This window comes from Vanellus vanellus, assembly GCF_965231255.1.
Source record: "Vanellus vanellus genome assembly, chromosome: 2".
Classification (NCBI taxonomy): Eukaryota; Metazoa; Chordata; class Aves; order Charadriiformes; family Charadriidae; genus Vanellus; species Vanellus vanellus.
Window position 1 is genome coordinate 164,668,844 of NC_138906.1, and position 14,727 is coordinate 164,683,570.

Genomic DNA, 14,727 nt, shown 5'->3' on the forward strand with positions numbered 1-14,727 from the left:
TGACTTGAATGTCCAAGTTTTCAGACTGATTTTATATTCTATTTTTCACATGGAAATACTGCTAGAAGCCTTGAGGGTACACTGGTAAGGCAGAGAGCTTTCTCTTGTGAAATACTTCAAAAGTCCTTATTTTCTATTAAGCCAGAAAGGACTTGGAAGGGTGGTTTGCATAAGACCTAGAGGGTGCACACCTAAAATACAGAAAAAATAAACCTGACGAGATTTTAGAGTTATTTTGAAAAAAAAAAAAAATAAAATCCCATTGTTTTCATTCACACTGAATTTTCATGGTCAGCTAATTCCTCCCTTCCCTTGCAGAACTGTGCAACACACACAGAGTAGCCCTCCTTGCTTGCTCCAGTGGAAGAGAAGAAAAAAGAGAGTTGAAAACATACAAATTATGATGGGTAGAGGAATGAAAACTGGAGAAGCGAATACATAGGGAGGAAAAGAAAAAAATGGTCAATCAAACCAACCAAACAAAACTTTTTCTTCACTTGTCCCCTAAAAAGGGCAGGGGTAAAAGGGATAAAGAATCAAAGAAGATTGATGGGGTTGGACTAGATGATCTCCAGTGGTCCCTTCCAACCCTGACCATTCTGTGATTCTGTGAAGATGCATCATTTAATAAATATTCATCAGATACAGAACTAAAAGTGGTGCCAAAACCAACAAGTACAGAAAAAATACCTGCAAATCATCTTCACATACTGCTCCACAGTCACAAAACTGGAAGAAGGACCAGCTAAGGATGCACTCATTACTAAAACTAGTTTAAAGCTCTGCGCAGTGCTGCCAGCAGTTCCTTCAATTCCTCTAGCACCGGGAGCTGCTGGAGAGCAGATGGCTCTGCCCACACACCTCTGTCTAGCTTCTGCCCAATTCTCACACGAAAGGTATATACCAGAAATATGCTGTGCTGAGCTCCCCATCCATCACTAACAAATACAACACCCTCACCTGTTTGTACCTTCCCATCGTCTTTTGCTTGTAGGGAGTTTAGGCACTTTGGACTTTAGCATAGACATGGCTTCAAGTGGAAAAAGTCTCAGACCTGGAACAGGACCCTCCAGTACCACAACAGCAATAAGCCCAATGAGCCCCATACTCCCCAAATGGACCACAGTAGGATTTAATTTTGTGGCTCTGTTCAATTTGTCCTAATCTATACCCCCAAAAATGTGCTTAGCTGCACCAGACACTGAACCATTTGTTGGAATCGTGCTTTCTTTTCCTCAGATGAAGAAAGGCTTTTGAAAGCACAGGAAATATGGAAGTTTCTTTCTTTAACCTTTATCATTTTTTTTTTCCAAAAAAAGAAGCCTCACAGAGCAAGTAACTTAGGCAAAAACAATGTCACAGACAATTCAAGTAGGATGTGGCAAAATTTGTACAAGTTTTCACGTAACCGTCTCTTTTAAGTCACTTAAAGTACATCAAAACTCCTTTCTAATTTGGAGGAAAAAAAAACCCTAAATATCCCACTAGAGCATGTCTAACTCACTTGACTTCACAAACTTCCCAACGTCAGGTAAGCAATGTCATTTCTATGCTGTGGACAAAACCAGATCTCACAGAAAAGTGATTTTCTCTAAACTCTGATCAATAGCAGTGCTGGAAGAGAGCAGAAGCCTGTTGACCACCAGCCCAGTGCCCCAGCCAGCCACCCTGGCTGCCGGCAAACAACACAGCATGCAGAATGAGTACAGAAAGAAAATAAATTAGACTGGTCTGTCGTTAGCATCTTAAATTTGTCAATGGGACCCAGCTTCAGGCACGTTAGCCAGTTCTTCCAAAGCTATTTCCTGCCTCACTCTTCCCCAATATCATCCTTTACTGTATCTCCTTCCAAAACATGTACGCTGTGTCTCCATGGGTTATCCTCGGTTCGGCAGCATGGATGATTGAGGCAGAGGTGCTCATCTCTGAGGGATTTTTTCTCTTTTTCTAATAACTGCAAGTGCTCGTGTTTTGCCCTGCCTTTGGAGACTTAAATTAGAGAGGAACAGAAAATCATTATCTTCCTACACCGGTCACACACTTCAAATATTTCCATTGGTCAGACGGTACCATATGAAAAGCCTGTCCAAACCTCCCCCCCTAAAAGAAGGAACGTGCTATGGGAGCTCAGGATAGCAGAGCCTGAACATCAGTCTCTCCATCTTCAACTCAGATAGACGACAGCCACATTTATTTCACTTAACAGACCCTCAAACTGACCTTTTTCTAAAAGAAAATAGAAAGAACCACATAACTTTTATTCCTTCTTTGCATAAGGAGTGAAAAAGCCAACAGCTACTACTGGTCTAGGGGAAACAAAACAAAACTAGCAAAAAAAACCCCAAAACTGTCATAGCTTAGAGAAAGAGCTTCACAGTCCTCCTGCCCTTGTCAACCTCCCCCTGTTTTGGAGCAAAGGGGGGTCTTTTGTTTTTCTAACGCTGACCTGTCTCCCTATTAGTATCCCCTGGTGGGACTTCTTTCTCAGGTGACTGCTGCCAGCTGCATGCTGTGTTTCTGGTACAGCTGAACCAGCTGCTTTCCTGGGTTCTTATATGGCCATATAGTCTCTCAAAGGGCATTTCTCACTATCAGCCTGCAAAATATTTTTTGGATAATGCTCAAGTACCTGCAGCCTACCTAAATATCCCTCGGACCCCAGTTATTTAGGGGTAGATATCAGCTTTGCGTTTCATCCCAAATAAAAGATGCTCAGTGGTGATGATGCCTATAAAGAAGATGATGAATTTTGACTCAGAGTCCTGATGTCACTCTGTTTCCACCTTTTTCTGATAATTCATTTCCTTATTAATTTGTTTACTCCCACATCTCTCTTTAGTCAACAAATGCTTGGTCTTTTCTTGTGCTGTACCTGCTTGTTAGTCTATTGTAATCAAACCTGAGTATAGTTGAGATCTTATGATTATTTTTTTAGTGTTTCTTGAAGCCCCAGCTCTTGGATTCAAGTAACAAATGGAAATCTTTGATATTCACCACCTTAAAAAAGCTTCACAACCTTCCTAATTACACAACAACAAAGCTTTGAAACACAACCCTTGCACCTTAGAAACGAGGAGCCAAGTTGAATGATCCTGAAACATATTACGGACACTTACAACTACTTAATGCAGAAGCCACTCATATTGTTTGTGGGATCTTAGTCTTTCTTTAATAAAGTACCAGGTGATATTGAGGAGTTGCAAATAGCACTCACTTTCTTCCCCAATGGCCATCATCGTAGCCTGGATAGCTTGATAATGTCGCAGAGAGAGAGGAGGAGAGAGATATTAGTTCCTGCACATAGAGCAGGGACTCTGACAAAGCTGGTCTTTGGCAATAGCAACACAAGAACTGCTGTCAGGGGTGGTATACGTTATTTAATCACATCTTTGCAAGTCAGGAGCAAAGTCTATTACTTGCCTTATTTAGCAGATAGAGAAGCTAAGTCATCTGTCGCAAATCATCCCATTTGTACCAAATTGTTTTCAGAGCCTGGATTTAAATGGCATCATCCTCAGCTCCCTGAGACTGTGACACAGTCCTGCCCTGGGTGTATACTAGTCTTGGACCACTACAGCAGGGAAAAGTCACACACATCTGCAGAGCTCTTCAGCAACCTACCTGTGGGAGTGGGACAGCTGTTTTGGGATCTGTTACAGATAACCTGTTGACGCTGTGCTTGGATATATGCTCTTTTGTATTCGACTAGTATCTCCTGCACCCCAGCAGCATGCCATGTTACATAGTACAGACATCCTCACCAGCCCATAGACCTTGTCAAAGCGGTGAAAGACAACAGGATATTGCTGCAGGGTGCTTTTATTATTATCGTCATCATCCTTCTGCAACCTCCTCACAACAGTCACGGCTCTGCCATTCTTCAAAACAGCCCATCATTATTTAAGCTGTCACAGATTAAAATAGAAAGTTGCTATTTATATACGTGTAGGAGCATAAGGAAATATTTTCTGCAGTTTCAGTCAGGCACATCTGAGCATTAATGTGCCCACGTTCTTTCATGCCAGCAGAAAACATCCTCCAAAACACATCTCTTTATCATCCAAAACTTCTGCCTGCAGACAGCAGACCAAGCCTCGCCAAACACATTCCTGAGGATGTCCGACCTTCCAAGAACCAGAGATTTCTCCTTTCTCCTCTCACGACATATCATAATAACTGAGTAACTTTTGGTGGGGTGCAATTCATTTATTCACCAAACAGGTATAAATTCAGTGACTGAATTTGTGGAAGCGATTCAGATGGATATAGTTTTGAATACAAATTGTTCAAATTTGAATACAAATTGAGTGTGACTGGGAGGCTGCTACCTATGGATATGTAGTACTGCTGAGTAAGGCATAGCACAGAAGCAGCACATGGTTTTCCAGGTGACTTATCATGAAAGCTGTGCATGACCTACTGAATAACACTAACTGGGAAAAACGCCAGTTTAGAAGCTACAGGAAAAGGTTTTGGAACACACTTACTGTAAGAATGACATGAAGCAGCAACAGAGAAGCTCAAATGCAAGCCTAGAGCAAAGATACAAGATGGCCAGTCTCCCTCAGTCCCAGGCTCATCCAAAACTATCTGAACTCAGTCATATGCCAAACCGACTCTTATTTTCCAAAATCTTCAACTCCTCAACTTCCTCTGAAAGTGTTTTCGTGTTGGCTTTATTTAAAAATTAACTAACACATATTGCTGACCTTTTGACCTTTAGGACCTTCAGGGCCAGTGGGACCTCTCTCCCCCTAAGACAGAAAAAAACATGATTAGTCAGACTGATTTCATTACATAACAAAGCAAGGGACCCAATCCTACAACAACTGAGGACAACAAAAACAGTTTCAGGTTTTATTGGAGAACACACTAAAACTGACATGCCCTCAAGAGCAATGACAATAAAGCTGTCTTCTCAGAGGTCTCAGTCACAGCCGATATAAACAAGGACACTGCTTTTAAAAGCTATGAGATTTTTTTTTTCAATGTGGCTATATTTACCTCCAGAATCTCTTTCTTTGTATTTGAAGAAGGATGCGCATAACTGGTCTGGATAAGAACAATGACTTTGTTTTCAAGGTTGTTACCAAGACTACCAGCATGATCAAAATCACTGAATTAGGTAAAGAGAAAACACCTGGGAAGACTGCCATTACCTCTACAGACATCCCACCTGTGAATAACACATGCTTGGCTTTGTCTGTGAAGTGCTTTCCACCTCTAGGTCCTAAAGTGCTTCACAAACCAATACAGCCCTTCTTATAACTCGCTTGCACGGTGTCACACCCCTATTTCCAAACCTATCTAGCACACCTCAAAGGAAACACACTCATCTCAACACTCACCTTTTGTCCAGCAGGACAGGAGCAGTTAACAGTCTTGAGGTGGCCAACTTGCTCGTTGCCAACAGTTGGTCTCACTTCCAGGGGAGGTGCTTCCGTCAGGACAGTAACCTGGCACTACACCCAAACACCCAAGGTCATGACAAAGCCTTCGATGCTAGAAAGCTTCCTCTTAGAGAAACCACATAGGCATTACTGGATAACACATAGCTAAATAAGTCCTAGGGAGGAATGAAATCCCACAAAAGCCATTCATTCAGGCAATAGGGGAAAATGTGGTAAAATGAATAATGAATCTCTGTGGTAAAATGAATAATGAATCTCCCTCTGATCGAGGGGAGAAGAGTGAAAGGAGGGTGGAAGTTTCTAATGAGAGTTGGGCACAGGAAACTAAGCAGCAACTGGCACCGGTTTAGCTCTTCCCAAATAAAACCAGTGGGAAACATGTTGAATATTTCATGCTGCATTTCTGTTGTTCCATCATCACTTCAGGGTTTTGTTTCCCCTGACAGTTTGACAAGGAAAGAGCAACTTGGAAACTTCAAATTCCTCATACTCATCCCTCTGCAGTAGTCGTCTTCTGGTGCTGCTACGTTACCAAATGCATAGTTAGGTTTCATTCACCATCATTAAAAAAATGATAATCCCACACTGTCATATATTACTATATATTTATGTAATGGGTTTCAATGAAGAGTGTTCATATGAAAATGAACAAATGACAAAAAGAAGCTTACTGGTCCAGAGGGAATGTCACAGCAGGTCTCCAGCTCAGCATGACGAGAATCACAGTAAATAACCATCCGCTGAAGATCAAACTAGAAGACAAAGTGAGGCAATAGTCTCAGAGACAGTGAATTATTAAAGACCACATATCCTTTTGCTTGGATACAAACAGTGGAGATGAATACAAACAAAAACCAGATGGGGCTAACTTCACAGTGATTCTACGGATCCTGTAGTCAATCTCTCTCTCTCTAGCAATAATGGACCAATATCTCAGTGTGCTCTGAGAGTGTTGATCTGAGACCCTGAATATGCTTATTAAAATTCTGGTGCAGGTTGTCATGCAAATAAGGAGGTATGTTAATCCCCATGTCTTGGCCAAATTTCTGTCTGAGAAGACATATTCTGACCACCTCTACCCTTCCTAGAATTTCAGCTAGACATAAAGTTTGTTTTTCTCCTGTTGTGCCTTGTATCTTCCGACCATTTACCCCTGCATGAGAAATGCTATTAGCACATTTAATACGCACATTTCATCCATTTTGCACAGCTAAGAAAGATTACACAAGTCTCAAAACACCAATCTATCATGCATAAATTATACCAGGTTAACACTGCTACTGAACAATCTGCTCCAACCTGCAGGTCTCAACTTTGGTTCAACTGGAGCAAATCTCATTTAATATCAGGTATCTTTTCTGAGGAACTGAGAATATATCATGACTCCACTGAGTTAACAAGCTTTCTTTTTTTTTCTCATCTCTTCCTATCACAGGTGGAAACATTCATAATGCCAAGATCAGACAGCAAAGGACCTTTACGTGTGCAGTTCAGTACACAGTTTGATGGTATTTGTGGATGATTTTGTCTCTGATTTTAACTATAGCACATTCTGGGACTAGAGAGAAAGATTAAATGGATTTCTCATTTTTAGTCTCTATTACAGAGATACTGACAGTGTCACATAAAAAGATGTTGCCTTGTACATAATGAGAAGCCAATCTGTCTTAGCTATGTAAAACAGGTAACGTTTCAGTGATTCTGTTTCAAGAAAAGGGTCAATTACAACATAACCCCCAAGCCCCATTCAATGCTGAACGTTACCCCAGCTCTAATCAGCACACGTGGTACTTACATCAATGGGGACACTGTCATACAAGCGTTTGCCAATCACAGTCTTTCCTTGAATGTCAATATTTTCCCTGTCTTCAATAGGCAGCATCTGCACCAGTCTGCAGTCTATGTAAAGCGAGACAGCCTTTGACTGAATGCTGAGGGCAATTTTGTGCCAGCTGCGGTCGAAAAGATCAGTGACTCGAGCATTTCGGAAGACCACTCTCACGGCATCCTTGGTGAGCCCAACGGCATTGTACTCCACAGCTTTGTTCTCTCCATCCAGTCGGATCGAGACCTAAAGGCAGACAGAAATGATTTTGTTAGTAAAGTACAAAGCCTCCTCCTTCCTCCTGCCTACCCTCCATTCTGACTGACACCCAATGTCAGGGATGGTACCGCATGCGGTGAGAAGCCCAAGTAAAGAGCAGAGGACAGAGTTTTGTGTGAGATATGAAGTTGAACAGGGAGCCTACACGTTTTCTATTAAATAAGATGGGGCAGGGCACAGGCTTGGGTGCAGCCCCATGACCATCTAAAGGCTTCTCTTGTGAGTATGGTCTTCAGCATGGTTTCAGCACATGCCACCTTGATGCCTCCCAGGCAATGTTTGGGCATGCTTGGGTGGTAACAAATTACAGGCATCTTCCCACAGACAGACAGACAAAGCTGAGATTGTTTTGGCTCCCTCTATCCTGTGCACTCCTCCCCAGCAGGCTCTGTGCTCTTTAGTACCCATCACATGTCCTCAGCCATCCCACAGGGCATGGAGAAATCCCTCATTGCCTGGTATGAAACCAGTCTGCTGAGCTGTAGCACTGCCCACACTTTATTTCAGATGCTTTGAAGAGAAAACTGAAACACATAATAATGATTATACCTTAGGCTCAGAGGAGACCTAGGACCATGTACTACACAGCGTAGACAGAGCCAGGGCATGCCACATAAAGCTGGTGCCAAAGACTAGTTCCTGGCCGAATCAGTTTAATTAGAAATAGAAGAGACAATGCCTAGGAATATGGGAAAGTTAGAAGGGTTTAAGGACAAATGGCCTCAAATGTCTTCCCTTCTGACTAAAATAATCAAGTGTAACACACAAGAAATGAGGTACTAAGTGACAGTTCTTAAGCAAAGCATTTGCAAGTGAGAGTGGAAAAGTCTGTTTTAATTCTGTATTAAATCATGCCACTCCAGTTGATCACTGCAGAATCAAAGTCCCACAGCTGCCTCTCTCCATCTTCTCCCTCTACCTGTCTCTGCCTTTCTCCCCCCACACCTAACAGCATCTTGCTACACCCCAACACCACGCTGCAAACTATAGAGCAGGCAACAATAGGCTTTTGAAGACATTATACTTATAGTTCACTGACAAATTGATTTCTTCTTTTACCAAAGTCAAGCAGTTACCATCAAGCAGCAGGGAATGGAACAAAGTGCAGAGCCAGGGGAGCAAACAGCATGTCTGCAAGCTACAGAGCTGGAAGGAGTTCGGCCGCATCCGCACAGAGCCGTGTCTGATGTGAGCAGCCCAGGGTAGGTTGACTCCAGATCTGACCCAACATCTCCATGCAGCTGAGCACCACGGTGGCTGGAAATGCCAGCTCGGATCAGCGCTAGCCCAGGAGCATCTGCAGTCTGTAAGCTATGCAGGTCTGCAATGTAGTGGCTAAACCGCTACTGACTTTACATGAAAAAAGGCTCATGAGGCTCTAAGGCACTTCGTGCACCCCAATTTAAGGCACTTTTGAAAATATTACTTAGAATCTTGAGTGCTTTTTCTCCCACACCTAAGCAGTTCGAATATTCCGCTGTCTCCAAGAAATATTGAGTGATATACACATTCTCACTCTGCAGGATATCTGAATCCATGTAGCACAGTAAATCGTGTTTCATTTAACAAAGTGCAGCTGCTAATAATTTCCATATACACCTTTTACCATTGTCTGAAACTCAGTTAGCTAAGTCATCAAACTGCACCTATTCTTCACTGTGAGTTCCCAAAAGCCTTTTGAATACCGGTCCCAAAGCAGCAATACTGCATTACATGGCTACGCGAGCCCATGCCCACAGCCCAGGTTAGAGTCATGGGTAATGCCGTCAGCAGTGTGTTTGTACTGAGCAGAAAAACATACAGCCCATCCAAACCATTCCCTCCTCCAGCACCCTCAAACCCCTAAACTATAGCATGCTGCTAAGAAAATGATCTGTAGGGACACTATTACTATTATTTCTTACACTATTACAGTATTTTTCTTGTGAGAAAATGAAAGTACTTGAAAAAAAAAATTATTAAATCAAATTCTGCAACAGCCAAAACTCAGGGTTGTGGAGCAACAATAGGTGTTGCATCCACACCCAAAGTAGGGAACCCATAATGTCTTTCCATCATATCACAGAATCACATAATGGTCAGGGTTGGAAGGGACCTCTGGAGATCATCTAGCCCAACCCCCTGCCAGAGCAGGGTCACCTACAGCAGTTGCACAGGATGGCATCCAGGCGGGTTTGGAATATCTCCAGAGTGGGAGACTCCACAACCTCTCTGGGAAGCCTGTGCCAGTGCTCTGCCACCCTCAAAGGAAAGAAGTTCCTCCTCAGGTTTAGATGGAACTTCCTATGTTCAAGTTTGTGCCCATTACCTCTTGTCCTATCACTGGGCACCACTGAAAAAAGACTGTTCCCATCCCCCTGGCACCCTCCCTTTAAGGATTTAGAAACATTGATAAGATCCCTCCTCAATCTTCTTTTCTCTAGACTGAAAAGCCCCAACTCCCTCAGTCTTTCCTCATAAAAGAGATGTTCTAATCCCCTAATCATCTTTGTAGCCCTTTGCTGGACCCTCTCCAGCAGATCCCTGTCCTTCTTGAACTGGGGAGCCCAGAACTGGACACAGTACTCCAGATGTGGCCTCACCAGGGCAGAGTAGAGGGGGAGGATGACCTCCCTCGACCTGCTGGCCACACTCTTCTTGATGCACCCCAGGATGCCATTGGCCTTCTTGGACACCAGGGCACATTGCTGGCTCATGGTCATCCCGTTGTCCACCAGGACCCCCTGGTCCCTTTCCACAGAGCTGCTCTCCAGGAGGTCATCCCCAACCTGTACTGATTTATGGGGTTATTGCTCCCCAGATGCAGTACCCAACACTTGCCCTTGTTGAATTTCATTAGGTTCCTCTCTGCCCAACTCTCTATCTAGAAGTGTGTGCAAAAACTTGACATAGCTCACTGCCTGGTGGTACCTCTCTCTGGCTATCTTCTTCCAAACAGGCAAAATATATTCCCTAATCAGAACTACCTGAATAAAACAACCAAACACCCAAAAATGGTTTCAAGAGCAAGAATATATTTTTCTTCCACTTTCCAACTAATACATCTATCTGCATGCTAACAACAATCAAATTTTATGCAAACCTTCCTCCAGGGTTTGAATTAAAGGTAAAGGATTCTCGCCAAAATGAACTGAAAGACAGGCAAAGGGATTTTTACTAGTCCACAAGGAAAATGGAGTGGGAGATTAAGGCAATGAAGTTAGTTCATGCAACAAAAGAGAAACAAGGCTGCTCTTGCTGGCTCCGAAAGGCCTCGTACCTGTGGTATGCCGTACTTGTCAATAATCTGCCAAATATACCAGTCTTCTTTCCTGGAAGCCTTCCGGAATTTGAAGGTAGTTACAAAGGCATATTCATCAGGCAGACCTTGTGGAAATACATCCCTGGCATGGGGAGGGAAAAAGAGAGCAATGTATCAGGCTTAGCAGTGAAGAGTCGAACTTCTAAAACTCTCTGCATATCCCAGCAACACTTCACAAAAGTATCACATAGTTCCTACAAAATCTGCTGTATTTGGCAGCCTGCAGAGAGATGAACATGAGCTTATGCCCTCCAGGTGGTTCTGTCCTTGAGGAGTCCTTTTTTGGAACAACCGTGAAGCTCTCAAATTAAATAAGAAACAGTGAAAATCTGCAGTCTAGAATCCATCATGTCAATCCAGTTGTTTTTCACCTGATGCTTCAGTTCATGCAATCTGTAAACCATTCTATTGTTCTCTAGATGCACTGAAGACCTGTGACATCTGATGATGGGCAGGCACACCTGAAACTCTCTATAATTGTATAGGTATATCAACAAATATTGTAATATTTGCCCCAAAACAGGCACTACACCTCATGCCTGACCAAGAAGATGTTCCTTGGCTGATGGCCTGGGAGTATGGAAGAACCTTCTCAAATCAACCATTACAAACACATTAGGCAGAAATTTACTCCTTGTGACACCACGATCCATGCATAATTCTGAGGTAATCAAACCCAGCACTGGTTGACTTGGCCCCAACATAAGAACATAGCATAATGTAAGCACGCAGGGCTGGACAGAAGGGATAACTAACCCAGTATCATTATTTTTTTTTTCACTAGCCATTACCAGATACCTAAGAATGAGAATGAACAGAACAAACATATTCCCTCTACCTCCAAGTCTTTGGGATCCAGGGATCAAGTTCAGAGACAACTACAATTTCTACATTAATAATTTTTTAGGGATTTATCTTGTATGGACTTCTCCAGTCTCCCCTTGAACTCAGGTAAACTTATTACATCCACAACATCCTTTGGCAAGGAATCACATAGCTCTGGTACCCACTGCATAATGAGCCTCCTCTTTGTTTAGGACTTAGTTCTTATAAGGGACAACACAATGAACCTATTCTTTTTCTATTTTTTATGTCATTCATGATTTTGCAAACTTTGTTTATAATGCCTCTAAGCCATCTCTTTTTCCAGCTGAAGAGTCCCAGTTAACTTCATTGTTCCTCATGCCCAAGCCAGCCTGCTCCTCTGATCGTTCCTAAATAGGGCCTTCCTAAATATCATGCCTTTGCTTCCGGACATCTGAGCAGTCAGGCATAAGCACCCATTAGAAGACAAAACACAACGACAGCAATTATTAAAGAGCAAAGCAATGAAGACAGATTCTTTTAAGGAATATTTGATGTAGTCCATCACTATGCAGAAACTGGGACAGTCAAAGGCATATGAAACTAAAGGCTCTTAATAGTGTTTCAGTCAAAAATCCTCAAAAATTCCAAAATAGTTTATTTTGCAATTACAGCAAAGGTTGAAAGCCAGTCTTTCCTAATGCCAAAATACTCAGTCATCTTTTAATCTGTGCTTTGAATTTCCCACTGGGGACACAGGCACTCTCTTAAGTCTTCCAGCACAGGAGAAAACTGAACCAGGCTCCCAGTAGGTCCTTTACAAAATCATTCCTTTAGGAGAGCAGACAAGGCTGTCTCTCTTCTTGGTACTACCTATTCACAAACCAGACCTCCCTGCACCTCATCCCTGCACCCATCTCTCCCATGGTACACAAAATAGCCAGACCCTCCCTCCCTTCACGACAAAACAAGACATGCATTCGTTGTCACTCTTGTGGCAGGGTTGCTATGGAGAATACAACTTTTATGACTGGGGCACCGAAAGCCATTAAGAAAGTCTGCAGGATGTTTGGCAAGAGAGAGTCGGGTCAGTCACATTAACCCTCCCAACAGGGCACCCTGCCAGGTCTCCTTCCCCATTGACATGTCTTAGTGAACATTTCCTGTCAAATGGCTTTGTATACTCATCGTGTCCAAGTTTGTCAGAGAAGACAACGCATGTTTCAGCTTTTAACATCCACCCCTTCAAGAAACTTCAGCAAGGTGGCAATGTTGATAGCTGAAAAGGTGTTGCTTATCGCTCCATCCTCTTGAACAAAAACTGTGGATGTTTCTACATGAGTGCTGCCTGTGGGGGCATTTCCTTGTGGCTCAGCTCCTCAAACTCTGTCATTTCAACAGACATGCTTTGTGCATTTACCTTCACTCACTAACTTCACAATCACACCTATTGTCACAACTGGGTTTAAGGAATTCCTTCTATGTCCTACCCTTTAGGATTCTAACTCACGTTTTGGGCACAGACAGTGCCCAACACAGAGTACTGAATGACTCTCTTAGCTACAGCCCACCACCAACTCCAGCCTCCTATGGAATGAAAAGCAAGCAGAGAAATGGTTCCTCAGTTAATCCATTGGTGGCACAAGGTAGTGGAGTTACAGCTCTGGGGGTGTCTTCCTCTCTTGCTGATCCATGGCATGTTTGCTATCGTCACACCAACAGCAGTAGGACATATGCTTTCAATGCTGCCTTTCCCTAATTTTTTTTTCCACTCTGCATATGCAGGTGTGCAACGTTCCAAGTACAAATGAAAGGCAGTGACTGTGGCATCACTGCTTTGATGAGCAGGGAGGTATAGGAGCATATGGTTGAAATTAATCCCCCAAGATATTACAATGAGCCTTGGCCTGACAAGCTACAACCAAATCTGGAAGAGCCAACTGCTGGTCTCTGTGCTGGGAACAGGAATATCACCATGGGAGCTTGAATTCAAAAAGGGTTTTCAGATGCTTAATGCCCACAGAAATAACTAGGAGTTAGGTACCTAAATATCCTTGTGAGTCTGGCCACACCTCATCACACAGAGGCTGACAAATGGCCCATCAGGTAGATTTAAACTGATAGAAAGCTATAATGACCCATTACCTGTCACTCTCAGCTGATTTTTAAGGGTGCCGAAGAAATGGCTGCAAGTTCCCGGCAGAAAAAGGCTTTGTGCCAAAAGGAAACCTAAAGACACTCTCATTTCTCTGAAGATATGATAAAAGCTGTTTCTGAAGTCCTTGGCCCCTGCATCTTTTAAGAGATGCATTACTGCATAAATAACAAAAACTCTGTTTATGAGTTTTCATTTATTTCCTTGATAAAAAGTGATCTCCATGTAGAAGCTCAGCTTTGCTTAGGAATCCAAGGGCAGGAATTGCTGTCCTTAGAAATGTCTTATTTTTTTCTTTCACCCAAGGCTGAATTGAACTGATGATCCATATTATGGAGCTTTGCTGGATGCCTGGTACCTACAGGGAGCACTCTGCCAGCTCCTTGGTCTATAATTCTGACAACAGGATGGATTGCAGAAGAGGCCATTATAAAACTCCAAGACAAGAGAATCCCCCGGTGCTGCAGGTTAGTCTAAGAGTTAATTATCCCAAATCCAAGGTCAGGTGAATCACAACTTCTACAAAGAAAAAATTATAAAAACCAGTCAGGAGATTCTCTTAGCTGTTGCCCATTTTTATGACATAGCCTCCTTCTTACATGCTTTTGTTTGGCATAAGAGCCTACATCTGTGACAATTAGCATGAGATCCTACATCTGTGATAATAACACAGTGGAGAAAAATAAGAGTATCAATTCTCGTTTCAGACACTGAACGTAACAACAATTAACAGGGTGTCCGCATTTGGTGAGGAAGGACATAATTTATGTATTTGGGAAATGTGACCACTTCTAAAAGAGCTAAAACCCACTAATACTTAGTGTAATTCATTGACTAGTAGTGGCTTTCATGTCTGAACCAAGGCTGGAGAAAACTGGTTCATGTCCATATGCATCACATCACCAGCGGCTCTTAGAATGACAGGAAAAGCAAAGAAAAGGAAGAAAAAAAA

At 42.7% G+C, this 14,727-nt stretch overlaps 1 protein-coding gene across 1 annotated transcript in view; it reads right to left on the reverse strand.

Moving 5' to 3' along the window:
- COL22A1 (collagen type XXII alpha 1 chain) overlaps positions 1-14,727 on the reverse strand; it is a gene marked incomplete at both ends in the record, with an annotated part of 229,891 nt that overhangs the window by 135,476 nt on the left and 79,688 nt on the right. Inside the window, 5 exons of the mRNA XM_082499258.1 lie at positions 4,710-4,754; positions 5,349-5,462; positions 6,083-6,163; positions 7,207-7,482; positions 10,775-10,898. Of these exons, the coding sequence (XP_082355384.1) occupies positions 4,710-4,754; positions 5,349-5,462; positions 6,083-6,163; positions 7,207-7,482; positions 10,775-10,898 (640 nt within the window). The remainder of the gene's footprint in view (positions 1-4,709; positions 4,755-5,348; positions 5,463-6,082; positions 6,164-7,206; positions 7,483-10,774; positions 10,899-14,727) is intronic.